Genomic DNA, 21527 nt, shown 5'->3' with positions numbered 1-21527 from the left:
CAATTTGTGAGATTACTGCAAAGTCATATGTGCAACATGGCAAAGATAATGCGGCTCTGTCAGTACGTTAGAAAAGTAATTTGTCTTGCATCTTAAAATGATAAGGAGGAGAATTTGAATCAAGAAAAAATAAAGCTGCTGACTGAGAGATGTAAACAAATGAGGTGGCTTTATTACAGAAAGATACTATTGATGTGTGGACGGCAGGAGTGTATGTGTGTGTGTGTGTGTGTGTGTGTGTGTGTGTGTGTGTGTGTGTGTGTGTGTGTTAGAGGGAGAAGGTCTAATTCATCTTTTTCTGGCAGTAGTATTAGCTGTGGATAGCTCCTGTAGATTCCAGCCGTCTGACCTGCCAGAGTGAAAAAGCATTATGCCGCTTACACTTCTTTTATTTCATCCTCATTTTTTGGTCAGGGTTTCTGTTTTTCCTTGTTGTTTTGGTCTATGAAATGGATTGTCTGTGAGGCCGTTGTCCTGTTAGCCTCAGGGTTATCTAGTGAGTCTAGGAAAAATATAACACCAACCACAAGATGTTTTTAACATTTAAAGCAGCTTAAATAATAATACATGTGCTTCATTTAAAACTATAAAAGGTTTAATTATATTCTCGTTCTACAATTTGTGAACATACGGTCCTCTCTGGCTCCTACCAGCATAAATACAAAGCAAAACAGGAATTTTAATTGAGAATGGGGGTATTTATGACATTTTTGTGAGTTGTTTAACCTTTTAATATCTGATATAAAAATCAACTTTAAGTAAATGAATGGTTGTATGACATCTGCCATTATTTTCCATATAAACTATGAATTACATTTACATTTGTAAACTAGAGGTTGACCAGTGGTGAATTGTTAAAAGTTGATATAATCACATTAGCTCGGACAGATGGAAAAAGTCAATTAACCTTCAAAGACCTAAAGCATCTACTGCTTTCAAAGGTTTAATAACTTTTGAATCATTTATCCTATCAATACATATAAATAATTCAGGTAAAATGCAGTTTCTCAGGTTTTCTCTGACATCAGATATGACTCATTTAGATGTTCAGAGGCTGCATAATGAATGTGGAAACACAGTCATCTTCTGAAACATTGATTTACCAATATACCCCTGTAGTTTCATGAATGACAGTGCTTGTAGATGCTGGTTTTAACAGTCAGTTGATGATATGATGTTGAAAAGCCAGTTTTCTCTTCTGATATAGTGACCTTTGAATTTACTCTGCGCTTTTATGAACACCTGCATGAACAGTAACTGAAATATGGGAAAATACTTGTTTTCTCTAAACAATGCCGAGGATTAAACATTAAATAGTGGTATGTGACTTAGGAAAGGTTGGATGTGGTGAGAAATGTGGACGTTGCCACAAAAAATATTTATTGGTTAATCAGCCAGTACAACCTGTCACTTGTTTCAAAAACTGTGTGACATGAGTTACCTGTGAGTGTATCAAACATGGTATCAGAAGTGGCACAAGTCTACGCATTCTTTAATAAAGTAAAAGTGCACATACATGTTAAAAAAAAGGGAAAAAAAGTTCTGATTAGCAAACAAGGAAATGTACTCATGTGTAAAATTGAAATGTATTTTGTACATTTCTACACTGGAAAAAATCTAAATCTTACCAAGTGTATTTTTCTCATTTCCTGTCAAAATATCTCATCACACTTAAAATAAGACGTAATCACCTTAAGAGTAAGTTTTCAGTGAGATGAACTGAACTTATTTTTAGACAATAGATCTTGAAAATGTTATTTCAAGAAGTCTTACCAAGATCATTTTCACTTGTTCCATTGTCAGATTTTTTTTTGCTTGAATTAAGTGAAAAAACTCTTGAATTAAGCAAAAAAAACAAAATAAAATCTGCCACTATTGTCTGCTTTGCCTTTAATGTTGCTACATCTGTCTCTGTGATATGTACTGCTCACGTACACAAAGGGATTTGTTTTTTCTATGTATTGTTGTTCATCTGTGTAGGTTAAAATGGGTGTAAATGTTAGGAAGGTGTGCATTTTTGCAAAGTCTAAAAATAAACAATAATACTTCTCACATATGGAAAGTACATACATTTGTGTTAAAATGTTAGAATAAAAGTCATCAGAGAAATACTAATGTAAAGTACTGATACCTGAAACATCTACTCAAGTACAGCAACAGTGTTTTTGTTTCGTTACTTTCCACATCTCCTGAACATTTTAAACTCAAAGTGCTTAATCAATAAATCTGAAAAGTCATCAAACTCATCATGGAGTAATCACTGGAATAGAATTTTAGCTTTTGAGTCATTACTTCTTTTCAGACTCTGTAATTGCAGTTGAGAAGCATAATATTAGCTGTCAACTGCGATCAGAGCTAAGTTCTGCAAATATGTATGTCCTGTAAGCCTACCTCTGATACAAAACCTTACAAGGACTGTTTCTAATGCTGTACAGACTCTTCAAATCCACCTGTGACTGTATATATTAAAAATAACCACAAAAAAAAATGCCAGATGATACTCAAAACGTGACAGTACTGTGCAGAATGAAAGTCAATTATAAATATAATAAAACACAAGCAGAAATAGCTTGTATTATGTGCTAAAGCAAAGATATGTTTTGATATATTAATTTGTTGAAACACAAAACAGAGACATGGCTCAAACTGAACATTTTCAACAAAATACATTCTCCAGACTGAAACTAAGTCTGGAGTAAATGGAGAAACCAGTCGCCCCAAGGGAGAGTGACTGGCATCTTTAACACCGATACACACACACAAAACACACACACACACATAAACCCATACATTAATACATTATACCCCTAAGACATTTCAACGCCAAGTATTAAGTATAACCACTAAATACTGCAAAATGTCCTCATTTTAGAGGATTTTCATCATCTATTACAACAAACACACACACCGAGTCCTGCCCAGTGAAGTGTGCAGAATGGAGGACGAGAACAGAAAGTCATTATAAAGCAGGCATCCAGACGTCAGCTAAGGAATAGGCTCTGACACTCAAATATGAACTTTGTCTAACTCCGCATTAACTGCACCTTCTTACTGTGTGTTTGTGTGTAGGCGTCGTGTTATACTTTCCCCTATGAGTTTCATGTCTCTTCAGCAGTGGTTATGAAAGAAAGGATGCAAATAAAAAGGGATAAAACCTCTAATTGTGAAATGCAGGTATTAATAGTCTGGATTTATTAGACGTTTGCCGGCATACAGCCCTCTTTGCTCATTAACCAAACAACCAGTTGAATTTCACGGTTCAGGACACTGGCAGCGGTTTCCTCTGAGGATGCAGTATGAGCTCACAGGCATCCAGCACTCTGAATGGTCCTGCCAATTTGTGTGCTTAGATGCTTTTAGCTGGTGTTTATAAAAATTCACATCAGCAAAAAAAAAAGTCATTGTCACTGTGATAAGTCAGTGAAATGCCAGTGGATTACTGATGCTCTTGTGGTGCAGGTAACATAAGAGGGAGGGAAATGGTTTTGTATTCTGGCCAGTAGATAAAAACCTGCAAAAGGCTGCACTTAAACTCATGCAACAGCTCAGTTTTATAGACTTCGCTACTAAATTGTTTATGTTTATGAATGGTTATACATTTTAATGCAGTAATAACAGAACTAAAATGAGCACCCGATATCTACTAAAACAGCGGTTCCCAACCTTTTTTGGCTTGTAACCCCATTCTAACATCACAAATTTCTGGCGACACCAGACATTCAAAACAGAGACTTTTTTTTTTTTGCTAAAATTAACTTATGTTTAGATTACATAAAGTTTCACATAACGACCCATCATCAGAATGGTCCTCTGAATTGTTTTCAGGTAGAGGTCCTCCTTCTTTCCACTTATGTTTAGTTTATGACCATGTAATAGTTTGCTATACCATGTTGCAAATAAACGTTAATTTTAGATGGCATTGAGTCTATATAATGTATATTATTATGGATGGAGGCAGAAAAGCCAGGTGTAGATTACTGCACAAAGTGAGAATTTTATTTTCCTTGGTCAGGATATGTACAGTCAGTGCAGCTTGGATTTACAAGGCTGACAATTAATACTGAACAAACAATAACTCAAACTATGAATTATGAAAGAACTGCAGCAACTGAAACTGACCACAATGAACATTTGAAAGATAAAGAGTACCACAGTGCTTCAGTTTCAGCTTCAGAGTTGGTCATGTCTTTTATGGATTGGGATTGTCTCTCTCAACTTTATTAATAAGTTTTTATTTTTATCAATTACTAGAAATTTCGGGTGACCCCATTTGAATTCCAGGAGACCCCAAGGTTGAAAAACACTGCACTAAAATGACATGGAAAGACCAGTTGTTTCTCTCTGGTGTTTTATCATAGCTCGAAGATATTGGAGTTTTTAATATGACATATCCTCTCATTTATTTACAGCTTCATGTAACCGTCAGCAAGACCTCTGTTAAAGTGGTGCTAGATTGTTCTGTGGTCGGAGAGAAGTCCATCAATGCAGCTGGTAACATCACCACCGACGGCATGGAGATCCTGGGTCGGATGGTCCGGTCCAGAAGCAGACGAGACAACTCTGCTCCGGTCAGTATGAGCTTTATGAACACACAACCGAGTGAAGTGCAGCCTGAATAACAAGTGCAAACCTTTGTGTTCACTGCGATTGACCTCCGGACATAAAAGTTGGGCAGACTGGTAAAGCAATAGAAGAAGAGGTTGAAGAGCAAAACATAGAACATTCAAGAGAAAAGTCCAAATTTCAGAATTCAGCATTCAGGTAATTAAAAAAAAAACTTAGTGCAATTCAGAGCCCTTCGTCGTACCACCATTGTTGAATAAATGTTCCTATTTATCATTTAAAAAAAAAAAAAAAAAAAGAACTGCAGCCAAAATCGAACTCTTAATCTTCAGCGCCAACAGAGTCAAAGCATCCTGTGCAAATTCTCTGTCTCTTTAGCTCAAGTCACTAATTTGGTTTCTCCTGTTGTAAAATGTAACACTTGGCACTAAATCTGAAATCTTTAGCTATAACAAGTGCCAAAGATAAAAACTAGAACTACGCTAAAAGAAATTGGGACACTGGTGCATGTGTCCATTGAAACCTTGTTTCTGATTGAAGCCAATAACACTAGAGACAGCTTTTTACTTTTGGAGCAACAAAGCAACATAGTTCTGTTATTTTATTCTCCTTTGTGGTTATGACATTATTAAATATACTTGGCACTTTAGAGGAGGAAAAAGAAAGTTAAAGTTTTCCTATTTTCCTAGGAAGCAAACACACACAGACTCATAATAATTATAATCAATTCTGACCTTCTCTTAGTGTATCTGCCTTTATTTTCTATTTTCCTCTTGCTTTGCACTGTTCAGGCCATTTCTGCCAGCAACCTTTGGGAATTGAGTTTGCTCTTCCAGCCAGTAACACCATTGTGTTTAGAACTATATAAAAACAAAGTCACTCCAGTTCATTTTCCTCTCCTCTCTCACTGTATCGCAGTTAGTGTGCTTCAGTTGTTTCTGGGAGACAAAACAGATTCAGCACTGACAGACGTCTCTATTATCCATCTCATACAACATAGACCGGTTGGTTGGATATAGACAGCAGAGGTGGAGGAGGCATGTGTTTGGGCTGTAATTTATGTAGATCATTCTCATTGAGTTGTGTAAAGATGTGGCAGGTACTGTCTGTGTTTTTAGAACATAATCACTATGAAGAAAATCAGAATGTTACAGTATATTTTTCTATTTCATGGATATTTTTCAACTTCACTGGTGGCTCTCCCATTCAGTTATTTTCCCACTTGTCCACCAGTCTCTCTGCCTTATTTGCTTAGCTATGATGATGGTGAAGTTACGCTGATGGAATCAACTCAATTTGCCTCAACTCTGTATGAGATTTTTTTTGGGTTTCCACTACATGCAAACAGGATGCATCAGGTACTATCACATGTATTTCTAGAATCACCTTTCTTATGGTGATGTAAAATCTGTAATCAGGATCAAAGATTGGTGAGTTTGGACTTGTCACTACATCAAATATCCATGTCTTGAAGCTTGGGACACAAAGACAAACTACTGGGAAATTTTCAAAAAATGCTGGATCAAATTTAGCCTCCATCTTGATAGATCAACAAGCAATTATACTGATCAGCCATAACATTATGACCACTGAGAGGCAAAGTGATATTGTTGATTGTCTCATTGTAAGTAGGTGGGATATATTAGGTAGCAATTGAACATTTACACCTCAAAGTCGATGCGTTAGAAACAGCAAAATGGACAAAAGTAGGGATCTGAGCAACTATGACAAAGGTAAAATTGTGATGGTCCATATCAGATCTTGTCGTTCATTCCCGCTGCAAAGTGGTTAGTACCAACCAAAAGAGGTCTGAACAACAACTTAATCTCAACCATTTGAACATCTTTGGGGGCAATCATTATTACAACCTGTTTAATATTGTGTTGGTCACCAGAACAGCTCTGACCTGAGGACTGGACTCCACCAGACCTGAAGGTGTGCTGTGTTATCTGGACCAAGACATTAGCAGCAGATCCCTAAAGTCCTGGAGGTAGAGATCTGGGACCTCCATGGATCTGATTTAATTGATCATGTTTCACAGATGCTTATTCGGCCTGAGATTGGGATGTCCTTCCATAGTCCATTTTTGGTTGGTACTAACCAGTGCAGACCAGGAACAAACAACGAGACCTGCAGTTGTGGAGATGCTCTGACCCAGTCATCACCATCACAACATGGACCTTGTCAAAGTCATTCCTTATGTTGCTCATTTTACTGTTTCCAACATATCTGCTTCAAAGACTAAGTGTTCACTTGCTGCCTGATAATCCAACGCAGTGAAAGGTACCATTGTAATAAAATAATCAATATTATTACCACTTCTACTGTTAGTGGTCATAACGTTATGGCTGATGTGGTGTATATTCTTGCCTTTATACAACATTTTATGTATGACATCGCTTACAGTTTTAAGGTTCACCGTCCTCCATTGTTGCATCACTGGTAGCTGCAGTGGTGCTGAATCTGGCATCACTTTAGTATACATTGCATCATTATCACGACTGGCTGCTGTGAGGGAGTACTACACCTGTAGTGGGGGTGCAACATGCTGTGGTTAAAATCAAAACAAGTCAAGTCAAACTGAGTTGAGTTGAGCTAAGCTGATACTGCCAGTGAAAAAGTGGCAATAGATTATCATCAGGGCTAAGATAATTGTTTAGTTAAATACGTTTGTTTTATTTAAATATGGGGATACAGAAGGTTTATGTTGTAAACCAAGGTTAAAGAAAGAATAAACTAAATTCAGGTTTGAATAAGTGATAATCAGACGGCCATTATAGTAGCTCAGTGTGCAATGATTGCAGTGATCAATCAGCTAGGTGTGTATGAACCATTATGACCTGCAAAATGGCAGCCATAAATATCCAAAATCATTTCAGTGGGCACTTAGTGGAAATTCATTTTATTTATTGCAAGTGGAAATGTAGAAAGTGCTTAACGTATACTTTGTTAGCTGCCGTCCACCAATTAAGTAGCACTCTAAAAACTTTTGGCACATATGGGCAGGGGAGAAGGTGAGACATCCTGGGCTGCTGGGAATTCTGAGCAATGCAATTAGTAAATTTATAAGTCGGAGCTGCTCCAAGGGAACTTGTCAGCTGGAAACTGATGCATGAAGTGGAAGGGAAAACAATGCAATATATTTTCTATTTAGAAATATATTTTGCTTCTCTCAGTTCCAATTGTCACATTAGGAAAGCTATTTTGCAGAAGGGAATCAATGCAAAAATAAATGAGATAACAGCTTCACGGGGTTTCTAATGTCAGACTACTGGGAACCAAACAGAAGTGAATCCTATTGTTAGTGAATGAAGTTTCTTTAGAGTCATAACATGACAGAAAATTACAAAGGGAAAGGTAGATCAATATTAGTATGAAATATTTATCAGTTTATATGAGAATTCTTCAGAAAGTTTCATGTAAACCACCAATGTTTTCCAATGAAACTGGGTCAGAACCGCATCCAGATCACAGAGAGCTGGTATCTTTTGGGTGTCATTAGTTCCACTTTGGATGAAAATGTCCAGCTCTTTTAAGTTTAAGACTCCCTGTGGTGCTGTAATAGAAGGACTATAATTACTAGGATAAGACTATTTCACTCAGCCAGCAGGGCAGCTCCTTTTTCCTCTTTAGGAATCAAGGCATTTCATACTGAAATTTCCCATTTTTGTCATGCATTTGTCAGTTAAATTGACACTATTTAGGTGTGATAATTTACCAAAATGAGGTGACAAAGGTAACTGTAACAGCTACAGGTTTACAGGAGCTTATTATGAACATTACAAAATGTATAGAGCAATAAATCAAGATTAAATCTGACCAAACCAGATACAGTACTTCCATACGTCAACTTTCCTATGAAGCATTGATGATTATTATGGTGTAAGAGTAAGAAAAACAGTAACATCCCAGTTTTCCACTAGCTAATACAATAAGCAAATGTATTTATGTCTGTGAGTACCTCATAGACTAAACATTTTCACAGTAATTTAGTCTAATTATGTAGGGATTTTGCACAGGTTAAGTTGTTACAAATGAAGTGAGTGAATAAATAGAAAAGCAGACCTCCATCAAGAACAATAGTCCACTCTTTGTCACGTTACACAATTTTATTAAACCACAAACAGACCATAAATCAGTAGTAGGTGCCACTCATTGCCTGTTTGATGGAGGAGGTCATTTATATAGAAATATAACAAACAGATGCAGACATAAAGGTGTACTACATGGTATAATTGACCAATTAACATCCCATCATGCTCTATGGCTCATATAAAAATGCAGAGAAGACTCGATTCGTTCTGATTTTGGAACAAGGTGACAGAAGTGAAAGAGCTGAGTGACTTTGAAAGTGAGTTCATTTTTGGGACACAGATGGCAGGAGCTTCAGTCACAAACCACAGTTGATGCGTTTGATGCATTAGTGTGATATGTAGAAAAAACAGAAGAGCAGCTCCTCCTCTGATGACTGAGAATGTCAATGCAGGATGTGATCAGACTGTCAGCAAGAGCAGTCCACTGACAATTACACAGTGAGGGATATTATAGCAGGCCTGCAGTGCGTAAACCCACTGATAACTAAAATAAACACACATCTGAGAGTTCAGTGGGTCACAAACTTTTGGCACTTGTCTACACAAATGTGGAAAAAGTGTCATGACCAGATGAGTCACCCCATAGTTTTCATAGTGTTGTATTGTAAACCAAGAGACGTGAAAGTTGACCTCTGGTGGCTCAAGGGCAGGGGTGTCAAACATACGGCGCACGGGCCAAAACCGGACCACCGAAGGGTCAAGTCTGGCCCATGGGATGGATGCAGAGTGCAAAAATTACACTAAAGATATGATCAATCAAAGGTGTGTTATGGAAAAAAAATTTCCCATAACAGGTGTCAAACTCATTTTAGTTCAGGGGCCTCATACAGCCCAATATCATCTCAAGATGGTCAGAAGAGGCAAACAATAACATAATAACCTTTAAATAACAACAACTCCTTTTTTTATCAAAAACAAACTTTAAACTTTTTGTCTTTGTTTTAGTGTAAAAAAAGTAATGTCACATGATTTTGCTTTCATTTACAAACTATCCTTTCACAAAAATGTGGATTATCTAAAAAAATAAAATATATAAACAACCTGAAATGTCTAAAGAGAAGTAAATGCGATTTTAACAATGCCTGGTCCTTAATGCTTTGTGCATTTCTAGATCCACTGTGATCTGTAAGTTGTAATGTATGTGTGTAAATGATAAGCTGAGACATAATCTTGATAAAATTTGACTTAATTTTCTCAAGAAATTTCAGGTTGTTCTTGTTTGTTCGTGATATTCACATTTTTTAAAGAATAGTTTGGCAGCAGCCATGGCCTAGAAGGTTGGAGAGTCAGCTTGGGACCAAGGGGTCACTGGCTCCATTCCCCGGACTGGCAGAAAGTTGTTGGCTGATGTGCCCTTGAGCAAGGCACTCAACCCCCCCATTTGCTCCCTAGGCGCTTTATATGACAAGCCCACCGCTCCTAGTCTGCAGTGTGTGGTGTGTTCCTGTATGTTCTAGTGATGGGTTAAATGCAGAAGACCAATTTCAGTGTGCGGTGCATGTAATATACTGACAAATAAAACAAATAATCTTAGATGTAAACATTTGATGATGTAATTTTACTTTTTTGATTTTAAAACATAGAGGAAAGTTTGGAACCTGTGATGAAACATTTCTATCCTAAGGGAGGATGACAAACCCCCCTCCATAGGTCCTATGGATAGGGGCTTTGTTGTCCCCATCCATCCACTGAACAGCTGAGCACCTCTGGTAGGCTCTGGGCTGATGTTTGAACCCACACTGTGTGACCGCCATCACCATCCAACCAAGACACTTCAAGTTTCCCTTTAATCTGTCTGCCGTCTAGGGATATTTGTTGAATATTTGAAGTAATGAACGACTTCTGATTCTTAAATTTTTAATAATATTCAGAATGTCTCATCTACAGTGGAACAGTATCTGCCAGCAAACGCCTTCTTCTACTATGACACTGAAATTGAAAAATCAATCAGACACAAGCTCATGACCTAATTTTAAGTCTGGTATATAGTTTACGGTGAGTGGAGCCTCCGGAACATTATTGTGTTTATTAAAGCTATCAGCCAGACTGCATGTATCTTTCTTCCAGCACATTTCAACACGTCATTAAAGCTTGGAAGCCGCCTCGCATTGTCTTCTCCTCTTTCTTATCAACACAGAAGCACCACAAAACCACAATATTACAAAATAATACAGTTAATATTCCAGTTCTAATGTTGCTTCTGTTTTAAGTGTTTTGAAATGTGTTTGTAGATAGTAAGGTACCTCCAGCATTAATGAAATTGGTTTGTGTCCGTCTCTGTGTTTATAGTTCCAGCTCCAGATGTTTGACATCATCTGCAGTACATCCTGGGCCAACAGAGATAAGTGCTGTGAACTGCCAGCACTGGTAAGATGCACTCATTCATCGTCCTCACATACGTACTGAGACATTTTATTTCTAATGTTGTACCTCTCTTCTCCTGTCAGGAGTACTTCAAGATTAAAGCCTTAAATAGAATAGAATAGAAATGGTTTTAGCTTCTGATAAAACCATGATGATAAAAGAAGAAATAAAGCCTAATGACTTGTTGGATCGGTGTGAATAGCTATTAGCATGACAAAGGAATATTTGGGAATCATTTAGGTGATAGAAATGCACATTATGCATTAGGCATATAAAAGACCATTGGACAACAAAAGACTTTCATCTGTTACTGAAGGGAAAACATTTGATCGTGACTGAAGTCAGAATTTCTCCATCATGTCAGGGTTTTGAACATGTAAAAAAAAAAAAAAAAGCATACATTTTTACAATGTTTTGCTGATGCTTTTACTGTGTATTCACAATTGTTAGATAATATGAGCTAAATTGATTTGTAGACATGAACATCAAGGCCAATGATAATTACACCCAAGTACCAGAGCCCATCAGTTTGGCTTAAAATTGTTTTTAAAAATGATTCATACACTTTTGTTGAGGGTTGTGACAGGTTCCTACTGTAGAAAGCAGAAATATCTTGATGAAATTTTACCATGCTCATCACGTACATCATTTAAACTGGATGGAAAAAAAGTCAGCGTCCAAGTGGAAGACCTCATCCTGTCATATTATTTTAGCATGTCCTCAACTAGCTGATCATGGGCTCCATGGTTTCACTGAAAATTCTGCACCACTTGCACAAATGAATCCCAAGCTATTAATTCTAGAGAGCTTTGAGGATAATAGAATTTGAGTATTATCCTGCTAATGGCTATACACTGCTAAAAATCCTGATGTGCTAGAAGAATTTTGATTTCAGATTTAGAGTCAACACACCCAATGTAGGTAAATCATTGTCCAGAGTCTGGTTTTGACCAGCTCTATATGTAAAGTGTCATGAGGTAACTTTTGTTATGATTTGGCACTATATAAATAAAATTTGATTAATGGATTGTTTTCTAGTGCTATAAAGTAAAACTAATATCCAGTACTTGGCCAAAAGCAGTCTCATATGGAGTATTTCATTGGACTACATTTAGCTTTGATTCCTGGACATATTCACTGAGGCATCCTTTAGGCTGTACACTGTTTATGCATGTTCAATATTATTGACTTGTGTACTTGCATTATATCAAATGTTTGTAACAAACTTCAAATCTAAGGAAAGTCATAACTTTATTCCATTTTATTCAAGGTTTCCACTTCAATTGGTACATACATTAAACATTAATGTTACTTGTGGGTATTTCATTACAACAAAATGATTTTCTGAGGATATACACTATTAAATGTGATGCGAGTACATCTTTAATACATTACTTTGTCTATAAACATCGGATAGAATTAATCTGCAACTGTCATAGCTTTTATTATTATTTTGATTGAAAGACCCTGATCAACATAAATGCTAAATACGTCTACACAGTCTTACGTCTCCAGTGCGGTCAAGTTTTTTTCCACTTATGTCACGTTCAAGTTGGTGTTGAATGAAAGCTTATTTCCATCATCTGCAGCCATAAGAGACATCTTCAGATTATTATCGTCCCACTCCTTCACAGCACAGTGCCATTTTTTTTTAAATTACCTTCTCAGTATGAGACAACAAAACAGCAATCATAGTTTGCTATCCTCAAAAAAGCCAAACAAACAGACTGTACTGTGCCACAGGTTTAAAGCCTACAGCAGCTCAGACAGAAGGGAGTCGAGGTCTTAATCCAAAGACCTGAGCATGTTTTGACATGGTTATCTTGTTTGCTGACAAAATGTAGGAGTATGTAGGTGAGGATCTTCCTGATGACGCTCATGTTTGGACGGAAAACAAGCAAAATGTGTGTGTTTGTTTTCAGAGAGTTGAAGAGCAGTGTCCTCCTATGCCTCATGCCTGTACCTGCTCTCAGGACAGCAAAGGACCCCCAGGACCCTCAGGACCCCCTGTAAGAGACATCATTTCTTCATTCAGTGATTTAGTCATAATGTGTCAAGCGCACAAAAGACAGTCATTTTGTGTGATTCCAATATGAAGGCTTTATTCTCTTCCTCCAGACGTGTACGTAACAATATATCTCTTTCTTATTCCGTCCCCTTTTTCTCTTGATCTGCTGTCATTATCTCATAGCTCAGCTTATTAGTAATTTGACCTTTTCCTTTCACATGTACTCCTCTCCTGACTTTTCTGTGATTTCTAGATCCTCCGCATTTTGGCAGAAAAGAACATGGACTTGTCACTAGTGGACACTGACAGTTAATTTCTGGTTCAAACACTCAGCACCCTGAATTTACTGCTAAAAGTTGTGGAAAAGTAGCTCAGTGTCACTGACAATAGTTGAGGCACTTTGAGGTGATCCAGACAAGAATTGGTTAAAGAAAAAAAATCTGAAACAATTGCACCCATGAGAAACAAAAAGAGGAAATTCTTGTTGTGGAAAATAAAAAAAATCTGTTTAAGGACACGTAAATGACAGTGGCAGTATTATACCACTGAAGAGAAGGGATGTAATTGTGACAGCCATATTCCTGTCACGCAATTCCAGGTAGAACTAGATAGAAGCTGACGGATGAGACGGAGTAAATGAGCTCATTTACTGCCACAGACTTTTGTCAGTATTCTTGTTCTTTCTCTCGATCTCCCACTTTGTCTTTTCCATTTCTTGTGTTTTTCTTATTCTCTCTCCCTTTATAAGCTTTCTCTTACCCTTTGGTGCTGAGGGCAGGAGAGGGCTGTGGATCAACACTGGTGTAGTTTGAAAAAGTAATTATAAGGCGATTCCATTCATCACGGCCGATTACAATCCTCCAATTTTCATCCCTGTCCGACGAGGCAGATCCACTTACTCATCTGCAGGGTTATATCCACCAGCCACAGCCCTCGATTTGAGTTTTTTAGTCTCTGATTTTTCTTTGTCTCTTTTTACCTTTTCAGCATGATGGTATATTGTATCATAGTTATACATAATACGCTGTCATTATCACAACAAGCAGCAAGTTCATTCAGAAAAATATCGCTTGTCAAAAATGTGTTGGGTAATTAATGATTTTTGTCTCCCTCATATGTCTTCTGCACATTTGTCTTTCTTTTCTCTCGTTTTTTCTTCATTCTGTTGCTCTCTCTCCAAACCACCAATCAATAGTAAAACTGTAAAGCTTTCAAGTTTTCATTGCTTTTCTTTTTCTCCTCTTCTCCAATTTTTTTCCTTCTACTTCCACTGCATCCTAATGCCCACGGCTCCACTCCTCTTCCTCTTCTCTTTTTATTATCACTTTATGTCTTTGTGCGACTCTGTCTGTCTTTCTGTCTACGTTCGCTTCTCTGCAGATTTGAATGGTCTTCTTAAATCACATTTTAACTGCAGCATATGGGTGTAGATGAATGGTTTAATGGAGAAATTATAGCTTCCTCTGTGGTAAAACTGCATGCTATTGTCTATGGGGGTTTGCAGAATGATAAAAAGGCAATGTCATTCTTCTTGCTAGCACAATATAATTATTGTAACACAATAAACCCATTGTACCCCCTATGGAAGACAGGTTTCCTATCAAGAAAACTATGAAAATCTTAACAGGCAAGGAAAACTGTGTGTTTTGTTGTAAACACTGGATGTGTGTACATTTTGTAGTTGTGTGGCAGCAACTTTGCTCACTGCGTCAAACCAAAGAGTGTGAACTAATCTAAATAAACATTTGATCTATGGGGATCCTGAATGTAATACAGTAATGAAAACAAAATGCATTGAAGCACAATGTACTATTAAAAAGGATTAAAACTTTGGAACTTTGGCAATTTGATCAAGTCAGTACTCAAACTATTGGCCCAAAGTTGTCATATTGAACAGAACATATGTACTATGTGATTTTATTACATAAACCAAATCAGCCTTTACATGAATCCTTCCTCTGCAAGCTACTGGATATCATCTAAATACAGTACCATTCTTGTTTTCACCCTCCTACAATGCTGTGCTGTCCTTAATGAGAGTAATTTTTGTGTTTGTGTTCACTGTCAGATGTATGTTGTTTCCTGCCTCGCACAGCAGCGAGCCCCTTGAGTTCTGCGAATCTTTGAGTCATGTTTGAAATAAAACTGATTGGACCAACTGAATTGCAATCTGTGCCGCCTGATTCGGCACAGGCTCTACTCAATACTGAACATCAGTCAGCAATCAATCTGACATTAAGGAAAACAAGACATGCTCTGCCCGCTATCAGTGTTTCTTAAAACTGAATTGTGCAGACACTGTTTGTGCTCCAAGTATTGTGTAAAAAATGGATATTTGCCTTTGGCATCAAACACCTGAGTTAAATGATAATAGAGGTATCATTTTCCTTTTACTACTAAACTCACATGAAAAATTCAAGCACAGTTACAACCCTTAGAAGCTAATTTCAGTTTCTTTGCAAGTTGGTCTGATCTCCAATGAGCTCCTATTGTTTGCCAAAATCCATTAAATACAGCTCACTGCAACAAGCTGCTGAAGTGATGAACACAATCAATCATTTCATAAAAACACAAACACTATTTCGTCTTTCTTAAATTACTTTTCAAAGGTGTTACCACTTGAATTTGTGCTAGTCCTGCAGTTTGTTTCTTGGTTTTTAGTGTAGTCTTGAGTTTTTACGAGCAATGGTAATATTCAGCAGTGTAGTAAAACAGTCATGTTACCATCATGTTCATCTGTTTAATAAAGTTATGATAGTATTGAATGTCAGTATACAGATTTTATGGAACTTAGAATTTGGTTAACAGTTTGTTCTGTGGGAGGCGTCTGCAGTGATGCGCACGCTAAACCGGTCTGTGGTGGTGAAGAAGGACATAAGCCAAAAGGCGAAGCTCTCGATTTATTGGTCGATCTACGTTCCGACCCTCACCTATGGTCATGAGCTCTGGGTAATGACCTAAAGAATGAGGTCACGAGTACAAGTGGCCAAAATGAGTTTCCTTCGCAGGGTGGTCTGGCTCAGCTTTAGAGATAGGGGGAGGAGCTTGAACATCTGGGAGGGACTCAGAGTAGAGCTGCTGCTCCTCCATGTCAAGAGGAGCCAGTTGAGGTGGTTCGGGCATCTAGTGAGGATTTCTCTTGGACACCTCCCTGGGGAGGTGTTGAGGGCATGTCCATCTGGGAAGAGACCTCGGGGCCGACTCAGGACAGGCTGGTGGGATTATATCTCTGGGCTGGGCTGGGAACGCCTCGGGATTCCCCCAGAAGAGCTGGTGGAAGTGGCTACGGAGGGGGCTGTCTGGGCTTCTTTGCTGAGGCTGCTGCCCCCGCAACCCGGACCCAGATAAGCGGATGAAGACGACAAGCTGTTATTTTTAACAGTGATAGAAAAGAATACTACTGGTATTACACAAAAATATATACACTAGAATTTGGGATACAAAGTGGCAAAAAACATAACATAGAAACTCTTTATTAGGACTGACGTCTGTGTGTTTTTCTCACATCTGCATGTCTCTTCCCATATTCCATTTCTTTTCTGCCAATCCGTCCTGTCCCTTCTGGCTAAATATTGTAGGAACTACCAAGTCCCCCCCTCGTTCCCAGGAGAGACCTATTTAAGCAAACACAGGAAGAGGATGTATCCCAAATGGGCCAATGATTAGCAGATGTGTGCAGTCTGTCCCCAGTTAAACCTTGAGGCGAGAGGGGTCAGCTGAAGGTTTACAGCTCCAGACTCCTGTTGTTACTCATAGATGCAGGGTAATAAAGTGCAGAGCTCAGAGGGGCAGTTTTACAGCTCAGATCAGTGTTGGCCTCATGCTCCATCATGCTCAAAATCCATTCATATCAAAGTCCTGTACACTTGCAGTTTTATTGCCTTTGTAAAAATTCTTCCATTAAAAGATAATCTGAGTATTACATATTTTGTGCAAGGGCATGCTGCTCTGCCATTGCAAATACTCGTTATATGCTGCTTTTACAGCATGTTTTTTGGTCTGTGTTTCAGGGCGGCCCAGGAATTAGAGGAGCCAGAGGAGACAGAGGAGAACCAGGAATAACGGTTGGTGAAATCCACCTAAATCTACAGTCCGTGTTTTTTAACTCCTTCAAACACATCAGCCGTATTTACAATTACTCATTTTATATGCAGGAAAAAAATGCTATGGAGTAAGATGCAATAGTTTACTGAATGACACATCCTCTTTTGTGTCCTCTATTTTTGGATATGTCTCCTTCTGGGAAAATAAAATGGCAGTCTGTTCAGTCTCCATTGCTACACCACTGTACATGTCCCCAGAACGTGTCTAAAATGTGCTTTAATGCACCTTTAAAGAGGTTTGAGTGTGCAGAATAATGTGGTTAAGACTCTGGCTCAGTTTTTTCATGTCACAATTAAAAAGCAAAAACACTGTAATAATGTATTGTAAAGGAGATTTTTCCAATGTCCCTGTCAACAGATAACCAACAGAGAAGAAAACAGTGAAATCTCCAAATTAGTGGATCTATGCTGTACTGTAAGACACATTCACAAACAGCTGTTCTCATAGTTAAAGTTTGTGTGAAAGAAAAATCTGACAGTGTAAGAAATTTAGGGGTAAATATGTATAAAGTATCAAAAAAAGCCAAAATGTATTGATTATGATTCAGTTTATCAAAGCAATGAAAAAGGAAAATAATATCCATATTGGTCAATACTTTTTATGCATGTCTACCAATCAATATCAATGACATACATTGATATCACTAAAAGCTTACCTTAAGCTCTCTTTGCATACACTGTCATTCTAAGTTGGTGTCTTTTACCAAACTAAGTCTACTTTGTTGTCTTCATCTTTGTATTTTAGAAATACCACTGTTGGAATGGCTTGTTATTGCTCAACTCTGTTTGAAGTAAAACTAAGTAGACAGTTCCAGCACAACTTCACCTACTTTACTGAGGTTTGTGGAGGAGAAACACTTGCAACAGGTCTATAGTGCCAAAACATGCTGTTCTAACTTTAGCATTAAATGCAATTGTTCAATACGACGAGTGCAGCTAGACATCTTGACCTGTTTACTCCATTGTTGACCACTATAGCAGCACAGATGGATGACACTGATTATTTTTGGATTCTTGTTTGGTTCTTGCAAAGTGACTTATATATAACCTTATACACTTATATACCAATATAATGATGTTTCAGTAGGTTTTTCTACCTAAATCAAATTTTGTCATTCTTAAGTCTATCAGATCTCTGTCACTCAGTGTAGAGTCCAAACAAACCGAAAGTTCCAATCTCAATCCGTAGGCACCATCAAACAATATTGTTTGCTACTGGGGGTGAAAAGGTTGCCCAGGAGTTAACAGGATGAGCCGCCCACTGCATGAACAAACTGTCTCTGCAGTGCAGTACTTGGACTCTTATTGACAATACATCACTTATGTTACAGTCTATCTGGTCCACACCTCTGTCTCCAAGGACAGCGCAGCCCCCATCCTCTGTTTATCCCAGGAGATGAAAGAAAAGTTGCTTGAGGTGTAAAGTAATGCCCCAGACTCACAGAGAGCCTTTCCTACAGCAGCCCACTTGCTCTACTTCATCCTTCACATTAGTTGTAGTATGAAGGATGAACTCTTGCACCCATGGGCCAAAGGAAACAGCTGCTTTGGAGAAGCCAAGAGGAGTTTTTCAGGTCAGCTCATCTTCGTTTTGGCAGGCAGGCACTGATGGCCGCTGTTACTGTTCAGTGAAAAACACCCTTCTAAAAACTACTGTCTGCACTGTGTACTTTTACATCTGCTATTGTTTTGCTTTATTCCAGTCTGTTTCGTACCATTCAGTTGTGGCAGTCAGCAGAAGGCCTGACGCTGCTGAAAACTTCTTAATACCATTTCTCGTGGTTGTAATCTGATCAAATAACTAAAAAATATGTTTCTTCTTTGAATGAACCAGTCAGGGTCTGACCACCGCAGCTCGAACACGCACATCTGTCATTCAACAGAATAAGGTTGTTTATTTTGACCATATGTCTTTCTATTGACGCTGCTGAATGACAGTGTATCCAATGCATAATATAACGTGGCCCACCCACATCTGAAAACACCACCTTTTGATGGGAACACCAAAAACTGAAACAAGAAAATGTGCGGGTTCTTCAATAGAGGCTATGTGTGCTATGTTTGATGGGTGTAATTTTGTTAGCTTTGGAGTGAGATTAAGTTTTCTGTCTCGCTGGCACATGCATAGTTCTCACTTATATGTTAATATATGTCTGCCAGCTCACACACTGCCTTTGTACAGTACTATTCAGCACATTCAGCCAAGTTTATTAGAATAGTTGGATTATTTTGTCATATGGGAGCAGCTCCTGCATGAATTCATCCTTATTCATTCTCACTAATCCATTTGGGTATATTACTTGATACAATACAAGCATTGAAAGATGGGGAAATAAATGGCGCCGCTATTAAAATAAACCTCCTACTAATGACATTTTTAGTCACATGTCATTTGATTCACCTCTAAGTTGTTGTTTTTTATACTTTGAAGATATATATCAGTAGTTAAACATTACTTAACACACTTCACTTAGTTTTTATTCCCACCACATTCATGCACCTTGTTTGACTGGTTGCACAGATAAGAAAGACATGAAGCCAGTAATAGTACGGATGAAGTACAAAACAATAAATATAGTGAGGATTACTTTGGCTACCAGTGCTGCTGAGCCGACAAGCTACAAACACTGCAGTTCAGTGCGGTTCACAGGAAATTAGTCTTTTCTGACTGCAGGAAGCCTCTGTGCTGTGTCTACTCATGGGTCAAATGATCTGCAACACCAGCACAGCCTGATTATAGATGGATGGACAAACGTCTAAGTCTATTTCCTGGAGTCGATTCTGAAGGTGACCACAGGTAGCAAAAGCCCCGAAATATGTAGTAAAGATGGTAATCCGAGTTTGTTTATTTTTATTTTATTTTACCTTTATTTAACCAGGAAGTCCCATTGAGATTAGGAATCTCTTTTGCAAGGGACACCTGGCCAAGGTAGCAGCCATACAAAGTCTGAACAACATAAAACACATACATGATACACAATTAACAATAAAACACAGTAACAGCTATTCAACCATAATGGCATCAAGAAAAACAGTGACATTCTTCCTTCACTCCATTCTCCATGATACTTTTAAACTCATTAAAAGAAATGAATGTATGTAGTTTTACAGTTTTTTGAAGATTATTCCACGACCATGTTGCGTGGTAGGAAAATGCTGTTTTTCCAAAGTATGTCAGAACTCGGGGAACAAATTTCCCCTTTGTTCCAGATTGAACCTTAATGGTAGTTTTTCTTCCTGGTCCTTCTCTTTGTTTTTCCGTTCATTAATGTACCTCGTGTAACACATAACGCATCAATATTCTAAATGTGAACTTTTCAAGCTTTCTTTTTTTTTTAAATTTTCTTTTTGTTAATGGAGAAGGTTGGTGTAGTTCTTGGGTTTGTTTGTTTTGTTTTTGTATACATGTAAAAAAAAAATATATATATATATATATATATATATATATATATATATATATGTGTGTGTGTGTGTGTATATATATATATATATATATATATATATATATATATATATATATATATATATATATTTTTTTTTTTTTTTTTTTTTTTTTTTTTTTTATTTATTTATTTTTTTAATTCAATTGATTTGTTACATATGATACAGTGTTTGTATTGCCCAATTTCTACAAAATTCCAAATAAACAAAGGTTTGGGAAAAGAAAGAAAGAACTTGGGGAACAGTCAAAATCAACCACCTGGAGGAGTAAATGTGTAGGTTTGTAGTGTTAAATCTTGAAGAAGTCAAGGAAATGGGCTCATGTTCGTCACACCAGTATATTTAAACACAACATATGATGAATTGAAATAATAATAAAAATTAAAAAAAAAAAAAAATTAAAAAAAACCAAACAAACAAAAAACTTAACAAAATTGTACCATACAACTTTGTGTGCACTGTTTTATATGTATAATTTTTTAGAGGTCTAAAAATTAAATCTTAGTTTTTATGTGCATTTCCAATACTGTTCCAACTTTTTCTGTCTTTGGATTGTAATTTTCTCACATCCCACGTGTTTTAGATCTGGACTTGGACGTGTCATTTTCAATATTACTTAAGAGGGGAACAGAGGTGTCTTTCAGAATGCTGTAAAATATTTACCATGCTGAGGGAGGTTTTGTATGAGTATACGGTTTTAGGGAAGTTTCCTCAGCTCTAGTTTTCTTCACCTCAGGAGCCAAAGGTGGAATTGTCACTAAATGGTCAGTCATATTTTACAGGGACCTCAAGGGCCTGTTGGAGAGATTGGACCTCCTGGACCCGCAGGACCTCCCGGTCCTCAGGGACCCAGTGGACTCTCTATTCAGGGGCCTCCGGTAAGACATCATTTTGAGTGTGCATTGTGAAATACAAGTGCATTGTGTGATGCTTTTTCAGAAATGAAACATTAAC

General features: G+C 37.6%; 1 protein-coding gene across 2 annotated transcripts in view; it reads left to right on the top strand.

Moving 5' to 3' along the window:
* Positions 1-21527, top strand: part of col14a1a (collagen, type XIV, alpha 1a) — a 204882-nt gene that overhangs the window by 140374 nt on the left and 42981 nt on the right. For both annotated transcript variants that reach the window (XM_030157539.1, XM_030157538.1), the window contains exons 34-38: positions 4410-4568; positions 10947-11024; positions 12944-13030; positions 17040-17093; positions 21356-21451. In XM_030157539.1, coding sequence (XP_030013399.1) covers positions 4410-4568; positions 10947-11024; positions 12944-13030; positions 17040-17093; positions 21356-21451 — 474 coding nt within the window. The remainder of the gene's footprint in view (positions 1-4409; positions 4569-10946; positions 11025-12943; positions 13031-17039; positions 17094-21355; positions 21452-21527) is intronic.

This window comes from Sphaeramia orbicularis, chromosome 16 (genome assembly GCF_902148855.1).
Source record: "Sphaeramia orbicularis chromosome 16, fSphaOr1.1, whole genome shotgun sequence".
In the NCBI taxonomy this organism is placed as follows: domain Eukaryota; kingdom Metazoa; phylum Chordata; class Actinopteri; order Kurtiformes; family Apogonidae; genus Sphaeramia; species Sphaeramia orbicularis.
The sequence above is the reverse complement of the archived record's forward strand: the minus strand, read 5'-3'. Positions and strand labels throughout refer to the sequence as shown.